Source organism: Pristiophorus japonicus, chromosome 6 (assembly GCF_044704955.1).
Source record: "Pristiophorus japonicus isolate sPriJap1 chromosome 6, sPriJap1.hap1, whole genome shotgun sequence".
NCBI lineage: Eukaryota > Metazoa > Chordata > Chondrichthyes > Pristiophoridae > Pristiophorus > Pristiophorus japonicus.
In genome coordinates this window covers 66,535,359-66,548,774 of record NC_091982.1, presented here as the reverse complement: position 1 = coordinate 66,548,774, position 13,416 = coordinate 66,535,359, and the positions used below count along the sequence as shown (strand labels likewise).

The following is a 13,416-nucleotide window of genomic DNA, read 5'->3' as shown; positions in this document are numbered from 1 at the left end:
TTACACCTCGCCCAAATTTATTTTCCGTGAATGTCAACGAAAACCAGCATCAGGAGAGGTATAGAGTGACCGGCTGATTCACGATCGCCCATTTATCGCTCGAGATAAAAAGTTAAAACGACACCCATATTTCCTCTCCATCTCTCACAGACAGGCACCCATTGTCCTTCCATCTCTCTCTCACGCAGAGCCTGTCTCGCTCATACTCCCAAATACCCAGACTGTCTCCCACCCCCTCGCCATCTCTCGCTCGCACTCTCTCACGAGCAGTCGGTCTTTCTTCTCTCTGTCTCTAACACATACGGTGCAGATGAAGAACAAATGAAATCAACCACTCGGTTACAGACATTTAGTCATTTTGGTTCTGGCATAGCCGGAATCTGAAATTGACAAAGTTTGACAAGACGGCTCCTCCCGGGATCTACAGCTTGTTTTCTTTATTTTAAAATTGATGACAATTCAATGGGATGGGCAATTCTTTTGTCTCACTCCTATCTGCATGATCCACCCCCCACTCACAATATTTGCAAGTCCCGACGTGCTCTGAGATATGGAAGCTGCCCTCCCTGTCTCTCCAAACCCAAAGACTTTGCACAATTGCGCTGGTTACATTACTGAACTGGGCTTGGATTAATTACCCAGTGCAAACCAGAGTTCAAATCCCACCGTGACATGAAAATCTGGAATTGAAAGATGGTATTAGTAGGAAACCAAGAGTTTGTCAGATTGTTGTAAAAACCCAACTAGTTCACTAATGTCCTTTAGAGAAGGCAACCTGTCATCCTTCCCCAGTCTGGAAGCTTATAGCAGTTCTCTGAAGTAAACCTGCAAGCCATTTAATTGTATCAAAGCGCAACATAGAAACATAGAAACTAGGTGCAGGAGTAGGCCATTCGGCCCTTCGAGCCTGCACCACCATTCAATATGATCATGGCTGATCATGCAACTTCAGTACCCCATTCCTGCTTTCTCTCCATACCCCTTGATCCCTTTAGCCATAAGGGCCACATCTAACGGCCACAAAACCTCATGGACTGAAGCAGTTCAAGAAGAATATCTGCGCTCCTCCAATTCTGCCCTTGAGCATCCCTGATTATAAATCGCTCAACCATTGGTGGCCATGCCTTCAGCTGCCTGGGTCCCAAGCTCTGGAACTCCCTCCCTAAACCTCTCCGCCTCTCCACTTCTTTTTCCTCCTTTAAGACGGTCCTTAAAACCTACTTCTTTGACCAAGCTTTTATTCATCTGCTGCAATTTCTTCTGATTTGGCTAAGTGTCAAATTGTTGTTTTTGTCTTATAATACTCCTGTGAAGCGCCTTGGGACGTTTTACTATGTTAAAGGCGCTATATAAATACAAGTTGTTGTTGTTGTACAAGAAGGTGCTGGCCCACCACCACCTTCTCAGGGCAACTAGAGGATGGGCAAATAAAAACAGCTCTTGCCAGCGACGCCCGCATCCCGAGAATGCATTCAAATAAATATTCCCATACACGGTCTGCCTCTGACCCTTCCTTTCATCGTGATCCCAAGCACCTGCTCTGAAACTTCCCTCTCCGCATCTTCAAGCTCCTCCACTGCAAAGCCCTTTGGCCTCTCCGTATCTGTCTGCCTCCGTTTATCTCCCCATTGCTTTGTGGTTGCTCCAGGTTCTCCCCACCCTGTTTGCATGTTCAACACCTGCCCATCATCCTAACCCCCTCTGCATCTCCTTCCTTCGCACAGTGGTACTTCCAGCTAGTTGTTCAATGACTACAAGGCTGGGATTTACAATCTTTGGAAGCATGCCAGCCTATCATATTTTAGGACATCGGTGAAACTCATTCTGTTAAATGTCTGCCTGTGGGGCTGGGGATGTGAGTGGTCTGCGCAAAATATAGGTCAGCAGAAATGTGAGGTAATGCATTTGGGGAGATGCAACAAGGCAAGCGAATACATAATAAATGGAAGGATACCGAGAGGTGTGGAGGAACAGAGGGAGCTTGGAGTGCAGGTCCTCAGATTCTTAAAGGTAGCAGGACAGGTCAATAGGGTGGTTAAAAAGGCAAATGGAATGCTTTCCTTTATTAACCGAGGCACAGAATACAAGGCCACAGCTGGAGTACTGCGTGCAGTTCTGGTCACCACATTACAAGAAAGATGCGATTGCAATAGAGAGGGTGCAGAGGAAATTTACGAGGATGTTGCCAGGACTAAAGAATTTTAGCTATGAGGAAAGATTGGATAGGCTGGGGTTGTTTTCTATGGAACAGAGGAGGCTGAGGGGAGACCTGATTGAGGTGTATAAAATTATGAGGGGCATGGACAGAGTGGATGGGAAAGACTTATTTCCCGTAGCAGAGGGGTCAATTACCAGGGGGCATAGATTTAAAGTAATTGGTAGAAGGATCAGAGGGGAGATGAGGAAACATTTTTTCACCCAGAGGGCGGTGGGGTTCTGGAACTCACTGCCTGAAAGGGTGGTAGAGGCAAAAACCCTCACCACATTTAAAAAGTACTTGGATGTGCACTTAAAGAGCCGTAACCTACAGGGCTACGGACCAAGAGCTGGAAAGTGCGATTAGGCTGGATAGCTTTTTCGACCGGCACAGACACGATGGGCCAAATGGCCTCCTCTGTTGTAATATTTCTGTGATCCTATAGGAGGTCAGTCGAAGTGTGCAAGGATTGTCAGTGCCGGTGGAGAGAACAGATAAGGCAACGAGTTGGGTGTAGGTCCACACTTGAAAGCTTGACATGTCCGTTCCAGCCACAGATGCTGCCTGACCTGCTGAGCATCTCCAGGATGTACTCTTTGCTCTGTGGGCACGGCTATAATTCATTCAGGCAAAAAACTAAAATCTGGATCATTGTGATCGGCAATGCACTGCCTGAAAGAGTGGTGGAATTGGATAAATACTTGATAAGGAAAAACTTGCAGGGTCATGGGGAAAGAGCATGGGAATTGGAACTAATGGGATCACTCTTTCACAGAGCCGGCACAGGCACGATGGACCGAATGGCCTCCTGTGCTGAAAGATTCGATGATTCTACAACTTTAGCTTTAATACTCCAAACCAACTCAAACAGAGATGGTCTTAAGAAACTGAAACAGCTTAGCTATAATCTCTTAAACCCTTCACAGTTTCGGAAGATCACACAAGTGAAATGGATGGGATAATATTAAGATTATAGTCAATGAAAATATTTACAACTGCAACAACTTATATTAATATAGCACCGTTAACATAGTGAAACGTCCCAAGGTGCTTCACAGGAGCGTTATCAGATCAATTTTGACACCGAGACACATAAGGCGATATTAGGACAGGTGACCAAAAGTTTGGCCAAAGAGGTAAGTTTTAAGGAGTGACTTAAAGGAGGAGAGAGAGGTAGAGTGGCGGAGAGGTTTAGGGAGGAAATTCCAGAGCTTAGGGCGCAGGCAGCTGAAGGCACGGCCGTCAATGGTGGAGCGATTATAATCGGGGACGCGCAAGAGCACAGATTTGGAGGAGCGCAGACATCTCGGAGGGGTGTAGGGACTGGAGGAGGTTACAGAAATAGGGAGGGATGTAGGGCGGGAGGGGGTTACAGAGATAGGGAGGGGTGTAGGGACTGGAGGAGGTTACAGAAATAGGGAGGGGTGTAGGGCGGGAGGGGGTTACAGAGATAGGGAGGGGTGTAGGGGCTGGAGGAGGTTACAGAGATAAGGAGGGATGTAGGGGCTGGAGGAGGTTACAGAGATAGGGAGGGGTGTAAGGCTGGAGGAGGTTACAGAGATAGGGAGAGGTATAGGGCTAGAGGAGGTTACAGAGATAGGGAGGGGTGTAGGGGCTGGAGGAGGTTAAAGAGATAGAGAGGGGTGTAGGAGCTGGAGGAGGTTACAGAGATAAGGAGGGATGTAGGGGCTGGAGGAGATTACAGAGATAGGGAGGGGTGTAAGGCTGGAGGAGGTTACAGAGATAGGGAGAGGTATAGGGCTAGAGGAGGTTACAGAGATAGGCAGGGGTGTAGGGTCTGGAGGAGGTTACAGAGATAGGGAAGGGGTGAAGCAGAATGGAATCCTCTGAAACCCTAAATGGGCCAAAAATGTACTTTTACCAAACTCTTCAGCTGGAGCTACTGTACCTCGAGGGAGAACCAATCTTGCTCAGATCCAGTACATGTTTGGAGCCCGTAAAAGCCCTCAAAAGGTTCTCGCACCAGACCTCAACTGTCCTGAGTTCCACCGAGGCCTTTCAAGGGAGTAACTTACATACAAACATGCGAAAGGAAAAGATGCTAAAGACCATCGAGCCGGTCCCACACAATTGTGATACCCTGTGTATCACAACATATACACACTGCACCCCACCCCAAACAATGAGATCTCCTGGGAGAGGCGAAAAATCATTAAAAACCTCGGACAATTTGGGGGAAAGAAATCTGGGAAATTTCTCTGACCCATCTAGGCGATCAAAACTAGTCCAGGAGATCGCTCTGGCCCTGAATTCCTACCCTCAGTAAGAGGTGATCTCCTCCCCAACAGAAACCGGTCCAACTCTCGCTTGAAGGAATTCAGTGAAACAGCTTCGACCGTACAAGACGGCAGCCTGTTCCAGGGGTTCACTGTCCTCTGGGAAAAGATCCACCTCCTGACATCTAACATAGATCCAGCCTTGTACAGCTTAAAATTGTGACCCCCTGGTCCTCTTTAACCTATTGTGACAAACTGTCAACCGGAACACAATCTATTTCCTTCATCATCTGATAAACCTCAATTAGATCACCTCAAATCCACGCTTCTCTAAAGTGTAGAGTCACAACTCTTTAATCTTTTTTGATAACTAAAATATTTTAGACTCGGAATTAGTCTAGTGACCATTCTCTGCACCCTTTCCAAAGCATCATCTCATGCAAAAGAAAGACTTGCATTTCTATAGCGCCTTTCATGACCACCGGATGTCCTAAAGTGCTTTACAGCCAATGAAGTTCTTTTGAAGTGTAGTCGCTGTTGTAATGTGGGAAACACAGCAGCCAATTTATGCACAGCAAGCTCCCACAAACAGCAATGTGATATTGAGCAGATAATCTGTTTTTTAGTCATGTTGATTGAGCGATAAATATTGGCCAGGACACTGGGGAGAACTCCCCCGCTCTTCTTAGAAATAGTGCCATGGAATCTTTTACGTCCACCTGAGAGGGCAGACAGGGCCTCGGTTTAACGTCTCATCTGAAAGACAGAACCTCTGACAGTGCAGCACTCCCTCAGCGCTGCACTGGAGTGCTAGCCCAGATTTTTGTGCTCAGGACTCTGGTATGGGGTTTGAACCCACAACCTTCCGACTCAGAGGCGAGGGTGCTGCCCAATGAGCCACATTGAGAGCACCAAAACCAGACACAGTATTCCAAGTGCAGCCTGACCAAGGTGTTGTACAAGGAGAAGATAGTACGCCTCGTCTCATTCTCAATTGTCCCATGGATACACCCCAAACCCTATTTGCTCTTGCTATCGCTGTACGGCATTGCTCATGTACCTTTAAGGACGTATGCACTAGAATGCCCAAATCTCTTTTATAATTTATAATGGAGAACAAAGAAATGGCAGACCAATTGAACAAATACTTTGGTTCTGTCTTCACTAAGGAAGACACAAATAACTTTCCGGAAATACTAGGAGACCGAAGGTCTAGTGAGAAGGAAGAACTGAAGGATATCCTTATTAGGCGGGAAATTGTGTTGGGGAAATTGATGGGATTAAAGGCCGATAAATCTCTGGGGCCTGACAGTCTGCATCCCAGAGTACTTAAGGAAGTGGCCCTAGAAATAGTGGATGCATTGGTGATCATTTTCCATCAGTCTATCGACTCCAGATCAGTTCCCATGGACTGGAGGGTAGCTAATGTAAAACCACTTTTTAAAAAGGGGAGAGAAAAAATGGGTAATTATAGACCAGTTAGCCTGACTTCAGCAGTGGGAAAAATGTTGGAATGAATTATTAAGGATGAAATAGCAGCGCATTTGGAAAGCAGTGACAGGATCGGTCCAAGTCAGCATGGATTTATGAAGGAGAAATCATGCTTGACAAATCTTCTGGAATTTTTTGAGGATGTAATAAGTAGCGTGGACAAGGGAGAACCAGTGGATGTGGTGTATTTGGACTTTCAAAAGGCTTTTGACAAGGTCCCACACAAGAGTTTGGTGTGCAAAATCAAAGCACATGGTATTGGGGGTAATATACTGACGTGGATAGAGAACTGGTTGGCAGACAGAAAGCAGAGAGTCGGGATTAACGGGTCCTTTTCAGAATGGCAGGCAGTGACTAGTGGAGTGTCGCAGGGCTCAGTGCTAGGACCCCAACTCTTTACAATATACATCAATGATTTGGATGAAGGAATTGAGTGTAATATCTCCAAGTTTGCAGATGACACTAAACTGGGTGGTGGTGTGAGCTGTGAGGGGGATGCTAGGAGGCTGCAGGGTGACTTGGACAGGTTAGGTGAGTGGGCAAATGCATGACAGATGCAGTATAATGTGGATAAATGTGAGGGCAAAAACGCGAAGACAGAATATTATCTGAATGGTGGCAGATTAGGAAAAGGGGAGGTGCAACGAGACCTGGGTGTCATGGTTCATCAGTCATTGAAAGTTGGCATACAGGTACAGCAGGCGGTGAAGAAGGAAAATGGTATGTTGGCTTTCATAGCTAGGGAATTTGAGTATAGGGGCAGGGAGGTCTTACTGCAGTTGTACAGGGCATTGGTGAGGCCTCACCTGGAATATTGTGTTCAGTTTTGGTCTCCTAATCTGAGGAAGAACGTTCTTGCTATTGAGGGAGTGCAGCGAAGATTCATCAGACTGATTCCTGGGATGGCAGGACTGACATATGAGGAGAAACTGGATCAACTGAACCTTTATACATTGGAGTTTAGAAGGATGAGAGGGGATCTCATAGAAGCATATAAGATTCTGACGGGACGGGACAGGTTAGATGCGGGTAGAATGTTCCAGATGTTGGGGAAGTCCAGAACCAGGGGACACAGTCTTAGGATAAAGGGCAGGCCATTTAGGACTGAGATGAGGAGAAACTTCTTCACTCAGAGAGTTGTTAACCTGTGGAATTCCATGCTGCAGAGAGTTGTTGATGCCAGTTCATTGGATATAGTCAAGAGGGAGTTAGATATGGCCCTTACGGCTAAGGGGATCAAGGGGTATGGAGAGAAAGCAGGAAAGGGAATGATCAACCATGATCTTATTGAATGGTGATGCAAACTCGAAGGGCTGAATGGCCTACTCCTGCACCTATTTTCTATGTTTCTATCTCCAACATCTTTAATGCCTTTCCCTGGAGGGTGTCTGAATGTTGAGCATTTGCCCTTCCCACAATCATAACACTGCACTTATCCAAGTTATACGTAATTTTCCAGTCTTGAGTCCAGTCTCCCAACACATTAAGATCTGCCTGAAGCAGACGAGCCTCTTCTACAGTTCTGGCACTCGCACAGATCTTGGTATCATCTGCAAATTTGCAAATCGGGCCCCCAACCCCTGAAACCAGATCATTAATTAAAATAGTAAAAAGCAACGGTCCCAAGACTGATCCCTGTGGGACACCACTGGTGACCGGTCTCCAAACAGATCCACATCCATCTTTCATTGCTTTGCCTGTGTCCTTCCAGCAGTTCTGCATCCAACTTTCTGATGAAGGGTCAGCGACCTGAAACATTAACTCTGTTTCTCTCTCCACAAATGCTGCCTGACCCACTGAGTATTTCCAGCATTGTCTGTTTTTATTTCAGATTGCAGCATCTGCAGTATTTTGCTTTGTCTGAATATGCATGTGGGCAGGGCGTATTATCACTAATACCAGAGGTTTCCATCTTAAAGAGAAGCCTTTTGTGTGATACTATACCAAAAGTCTTTTTGAAATCTAAATAAACAATGTCTACTGGACTTTGCTCATCCACCAACTTTGTAACTTCTTGAAAAAATACAATTAGATTTGTAAAGAGATGACAGTTTTATGAAACATAGAAAATAGGTGCAGGAGTAGGCCATTCGGCCCTTCGAGCCTGCACCACCATTCAATAAGATCATGGCTGATCATTCACCTCATTACCCCTTTCCTGCTTTCTCTCCATACCCCTTGATCCCTTTAGCCATAAGGGCCAAATCTAACTCCCTCTTGAATATATCCAATGAACTGGCATCAACAACTCTCTGCAGTGGAGAATTCCACAGGTTAACAACTCTCTGAAGTCAATATGTCCCCCTCTATACAAGCATTCATATATTGCATCTCTAATGATTCCCTCAAGCACCTTACCCATTACTGATGTCAACATATCCCTGGGATCTCTCTCAAACTTTCCCCCTGAGTATTGCCAAGGCCTGCAGAGGACTCACTCAGACCCCCTCCACAGACCCCACTAGAATTTAAAGGTCCCGTTCCAATGAGGCTGGGATCTGACCCAAATTCCATCCCACACACTGACTGAAATTCGGACTTATGCTCTCTTCCAGACCCATAGATTTAGGGTCATGGTATCTTACCCAAAATGTGCTGAATATTCTTAAGATAGTACTCATAACAATTAGCATTTAAATAGAGAGAGAGAGAGAGAGAGAGAGAGAGAGAAAGAAGGATAACTAGGCGAGTGGGAAAAGAGAATGTGGCAGGACAGAAGGGAGGAAGAGTTTGAAGGGAAGGAGGCAGACAAAGAGAAAGGAAGAGAGGCAGCAAGAATCTAGTGTAATCAGTGAGTTCTGATGAAAGGTCATCGATCTGAAACATTAACTCTGTTTCTCTCTCCACAGATGCTGCCTGACCTGTTGAGTATTTCCAGCATTTACTGTATTTATTTCAGATTTCCTGCATCCGCGATTGTCTACTTGTGTGTGAATCTAATCAAACTGTCTTAACTATTGCAGAGTAACTGAGAATGTCTTATTTCTGTTTCTCTATAAATAGTCCCTGCTGTCTATGGTGCATTTGGTTGTAGCAGATAATGATTACAGTGGAAGCACCAGCAATAAGAAGGGCCAATGCATATTTATGGATGAGCTTACACTACCAGTCAGGGAAATTGTCACTAAGAATAGCTTCACGGACTCTATATTTTAGGCACGCATACTGTTATGTATGTAAACATTGTAACTGTGTAAGACTTGCCACCAGAGGGCGCAACTGTTGGAGGCCCAAGTACAAGGGAGTATAAAAGGTTGTCTGCCATGCTGCTTAGGCACTCTGGAGTTGTATTAAAGAGACTAAGGCCACATCAGTTTTAGCTCACAGTACTCAGTCTTGTGGAGTTCTTCCATACTTAACACACACAATTTGTTTTATTGGTTATCCAAGAATTGGTGTGTAGACAGTCTGCGAATGGAAGGGAAATAAACATGGTTCACATAAACACTGGTGCGCTGTTATTGGTCCAAAGTTTAATATTATATGTAAATATATGGGAGCACACTTACATAAGAACATAAGAAATAGGAGCAGGAGTCGGCCATTCGGCCCCTCGAGCCTGCTCCGCCATTCAATAAGATCATGGCTGATCTGATCCTGGCTTCAACTCCACTTCCCTGCCCGTTTCCCATAACCCTTGACTCCCATATCATTCAAAATTCTGTCTATCGCCACCTTAAATATATTCACTGACCCAGCCTCCACCACTCTCTGGGGAAGAGAATTCCAAAGATTCACGACCCTCTGAGAGAAGAAATTCCTTCTCATCTCCGTTTTCATGCTAACAGATTTCCAGGGAAGTCTACTGGAGACAGGTCAGCAAATATTAGATGTGGTATCACTTACGAACTCTTCCTGGAAGCTTTGGACTTTGGACTTAGTTCTTAAAGGATGGTTAGTTTCTGCATCTCTAGTCTTTGTCAATTTTCTTTTTAAATCTGAAAAACTTGCAACTGAAACATACACAAGTTATATTTTCAATTGCCAGGTGAAATAAGGACTACACAAAATGTCGAACAAAGTGATCTAAATGCACAATTGGTCCAAGATAGTGGAATATTTGTACATTTCATTTCATGGGGGGAGAGCAAAAGTGGGCTTCAGAATATTGCATCAATTTTGACCCCTTATTCTGAAACTATGCCTCCTAGTTCTAGATTCCTTCACGAGGAGAAACATCCTCTCTGCATCTGCCCTGTCAAGCCCCCTCGGAATCTTATAAGTTTCAATAAGATCACCTTCATTCTTCCAAACTCCAAAGAGTAAAGGCCAAACCTGCTCAACCTTTCTTCATATGACAACTCCTTCATCTCAGGAATCAACTTCGTGAACCTTCTCTGAACTGCCTCCAATGCAAGTATATCCCTCCTTAAATATGGAGACCAAAACTGCATGCAGTACTCCAGGTGTGACCTTACCAATGCCCTGTACAGTTGTAGCAAGACTTCCCTACTTTTCTACTCCAGTTCCCTTGCAATAAAGGCAAATATTCCATTTGCCTTCCTGATTACTTGCTGTACCTGCATGCTAACTTTTTGTGTTTCATGCACAAGGATCCCCAGCATTTTGTAATCTCTCTTCACTTAAATAATAATTTGCTTTGTTATTTTTCCTACCAAAGTGGATAACCTCACATTTTCCCACATTATATTTCATCTGCCAAATTTTTGCCCACTCACTTAGCCTGTCTATATCCCTTTGCAGATTCTTTGTGTCCTCCTCACAATTTGCTTTCCCACCCATCGTTGTATTATCAGAAAACTTGGCTACATTACACTCATCCCCTATATCCAAGTCATTAATATAGATTGTAAATAGTTGGGGCTCCAGCACCGATCCCTGTGGCATCCCACTAGTTACAAATTGCCAACTGGAAAATGGCACATTTATCCCGACTCTCTGCTTTCTGTTAGTTAGCCAATCTTCTATCTACACTAATATATAACCCCTAACCCTGTGAACTTTTATTTTGTGCAGTAACCTCTTATGTGGCACCTTATCGAATGCCTTCTGGAAATCCAAATACACCAAATCCACTGGTTCCCCCTTATCCACCCTGTTGGTTACATCCTCGACGAATTCCAGCAAATTTGTCAAACATGATTTCCTTTTCATAAAACCTGACTCTGCTTGATTGCATTATGATTTTCTAAATGTCCTTCTTTCAGACAGAATCCTGTATTGCAAACTATGGCGTGCCTATTCACCTTGCGATGTGCTATTATTCGGGGCTGAAAATTCACATCTGCTTCTAGAAAATTCTCACTGAAGGGCCAACTGTCCATAACAATGGACGAAAGTTGTTTGATCAGATTGGAATTGTTGTTGCTGTAATTGGAATGTGCCCAACACGCGAGTTAAGAAATAATCGCCACAAGGTGCACCTTTTATATATTGGTTGCAGTACTGCTAGCGCCAATTATAAAAGGAAGCAAGTGCTGCCTTATAAAGGGGCACAACTCCTTACACACACCCGCAACAATTTCATCCGGTCAGTCAGCCACCGAACCCATCACCCCACTGTGGTTTAGTGAGCTGCCATCACTCGCAACTATCGCCACCTTTACGGATGAAGTTTGCTCTAGGCTCTGCAACAGTGCATTCGCTATCAGCCTGGGCCACTTGGCATTTTAGAGCTGTTTGCAAAATCTCCTCCAATTCTGATCATTCAGCTCAATTTCAACTCAGCCCAGCTGTGCATTGTGGGGATGTCACCAGCTGCCTGCAATGGTTCAAACTGGCCTCAATTGGACAATTAGGTCATTTGGGAGGCGATCAGCTTAGCTTCAATTCCACCCTCTTCTGGCAATTACACATCTTGTAAATGCAGAGCCAAACATGGCATTTCGTATGCCAGCTGCTGCCAATACTGCCTACACCCCCAGCTCATTGAAACTCCAGGGAAGTTGGATGTGAAGCCTGCAGACAGGTTCTCATCTACCCCCGGGGGAGAGCGAGGACAGTGCCCCAAGCCGCAGTTATATTGCAGCTGCCTGTTACACGATCAGCTGCAGTGTGGGTCCCAGCCAGCGCTGTACGCTTGTACCCTGGCCACTGTCCCTGCTCAGGACAATCGGTGGCGGCGTGATATTGACACCAGGAGAGGGTATATCCCAGGAGGTCACAGTCAGAGAGAGCTGCAGGGGGGAGTTCCAGCTGTTTACTGAATAGCATATGCCCGGAGGGAACTTCCTCAGCACACTTAAAACCAGATTTAGAAATGCAGAGTCGAGCCGGATTGTTGTGGGACTCGCTCCACTTCAGTCTGCAGATACATTTAAACCCGACTCCGATTCACACCGAGTTTAGCCCCGGCGTGAAGCCGGTTCAATATTGCAATATGAATCCTTCGCTGCCTGTTAAATGTGACAGTGCCCTGTGCCCGGGGAGAGTTTTTCAAGAAGCTAGTTTGAAAAGGGGAAACAAAGCGAGTGTTCGCCGAGAGAGACAGGCGGGCAACTTGGAAGCAAAGTGCTTTGGTTGAGATGGGGGACTCTCTTTAAGCATCAGCTTCCCAGATGCAGTTTCAGGCGCTCGGTCCATCCTTTCCCTGCAGTAAATGGCCACAGGCAGCTGATGGGGAGAGATGGTGGACCCCACACCGTGCCCCTCCGGACTGAGCCCAACCTCTCCCTCCCTGCCACCAGCATCGCCAACAAGACATGGAGCATCTCGCTCAATGGGAGCCCGATTGGGGCAATCCTCTGTGTGTGTGTGTGTGTGTGTGAGGGGAACAGGAATATCGAGAGCCCCTCTGAGGGAGGGACATCCCTCAACCCTCACCCCACCCACCTTCCCTTTACATGCAACTCTCGCTTACCTTTGGATGCATCCTTTTCTTCCTTTGGTTTGCTGGCTTTTCCGCTCATAGATCCCAGTTTGGATGTGTGATCCCTAAACGAGTTTTGGGAAGAGGGATTTGAGGATGGAACCAATCCAAAGGCTGTCGAGGCGAAGGTGGTAAACAATTGCTGGCAGACACGGATCTATCTCCGGCTCCTGCTGTGTGTGTGTGTATCTCCCTCTCTCGCTCTGCTTGGGATTTATTGTGTATCCGGGCAGACCTGTAGGAACAGAGAGTAATAATGGTGATGTGAATCACACAGACCTCTCCATCATCTCTGGACCCCCCCAATAAACAACCCAGTGACGTTCATTGCCCTCGTCACACTGTGATGACCCTCCCAGGGTGGGGTAAGAATGACACAGTCCATCCCCAGGACACTCTCAAACCCACTCCCCAAATGCATCCAACATGCTCGCAACAACAATTATACATTCTTCAGAAAGCACCGCAAAGAAAATTGCCTGCGATTAACAAGACAGGGTGCATCTCTCTCTCTCTCTCTCTCTCACTTGCTACATTTTGTATTCAACACGCCATCTTTAAGAGATTATTTCCCCTTCTATGATTTGCTCACCTTAGTTCCGCCCTTTGTTTGGTGGTGATGGTGTGAGGGGCAACTCGGCTCCTTAAAGTCCAGCCTGCAC

The 13,416-nt window shown here is 45.8% G+C and overlaps 1 protein-coding gene across 2 annotated transcripts in view; it reads right to left on the bottom strand.

Moving 5' to 3' along the window:
* The window catches only part of fgf13a (fibroblast growth factor 13a), a 755,468-nt gene that overhangs the window by 727,586 nt on the left and 14,466 nt on the right, over window positions 1–13,416 (bottom strand). For both annotated transcript variants that reach the window (XM_070882897.1, XM_070882899.1), the window contains exon 2: window positions 12,746–12,989. In XM_070882897.1, the coding sequence (XP_070738998.1) occupies window positions 12,746–12,794 (49 nt within the window). In that variant the 5' untranslated portion in view covers window positions 12,795–12,989. The remainder of the gene's footprint in view (window positions 1–12,745; window positions 12,990–13,416) is intronic.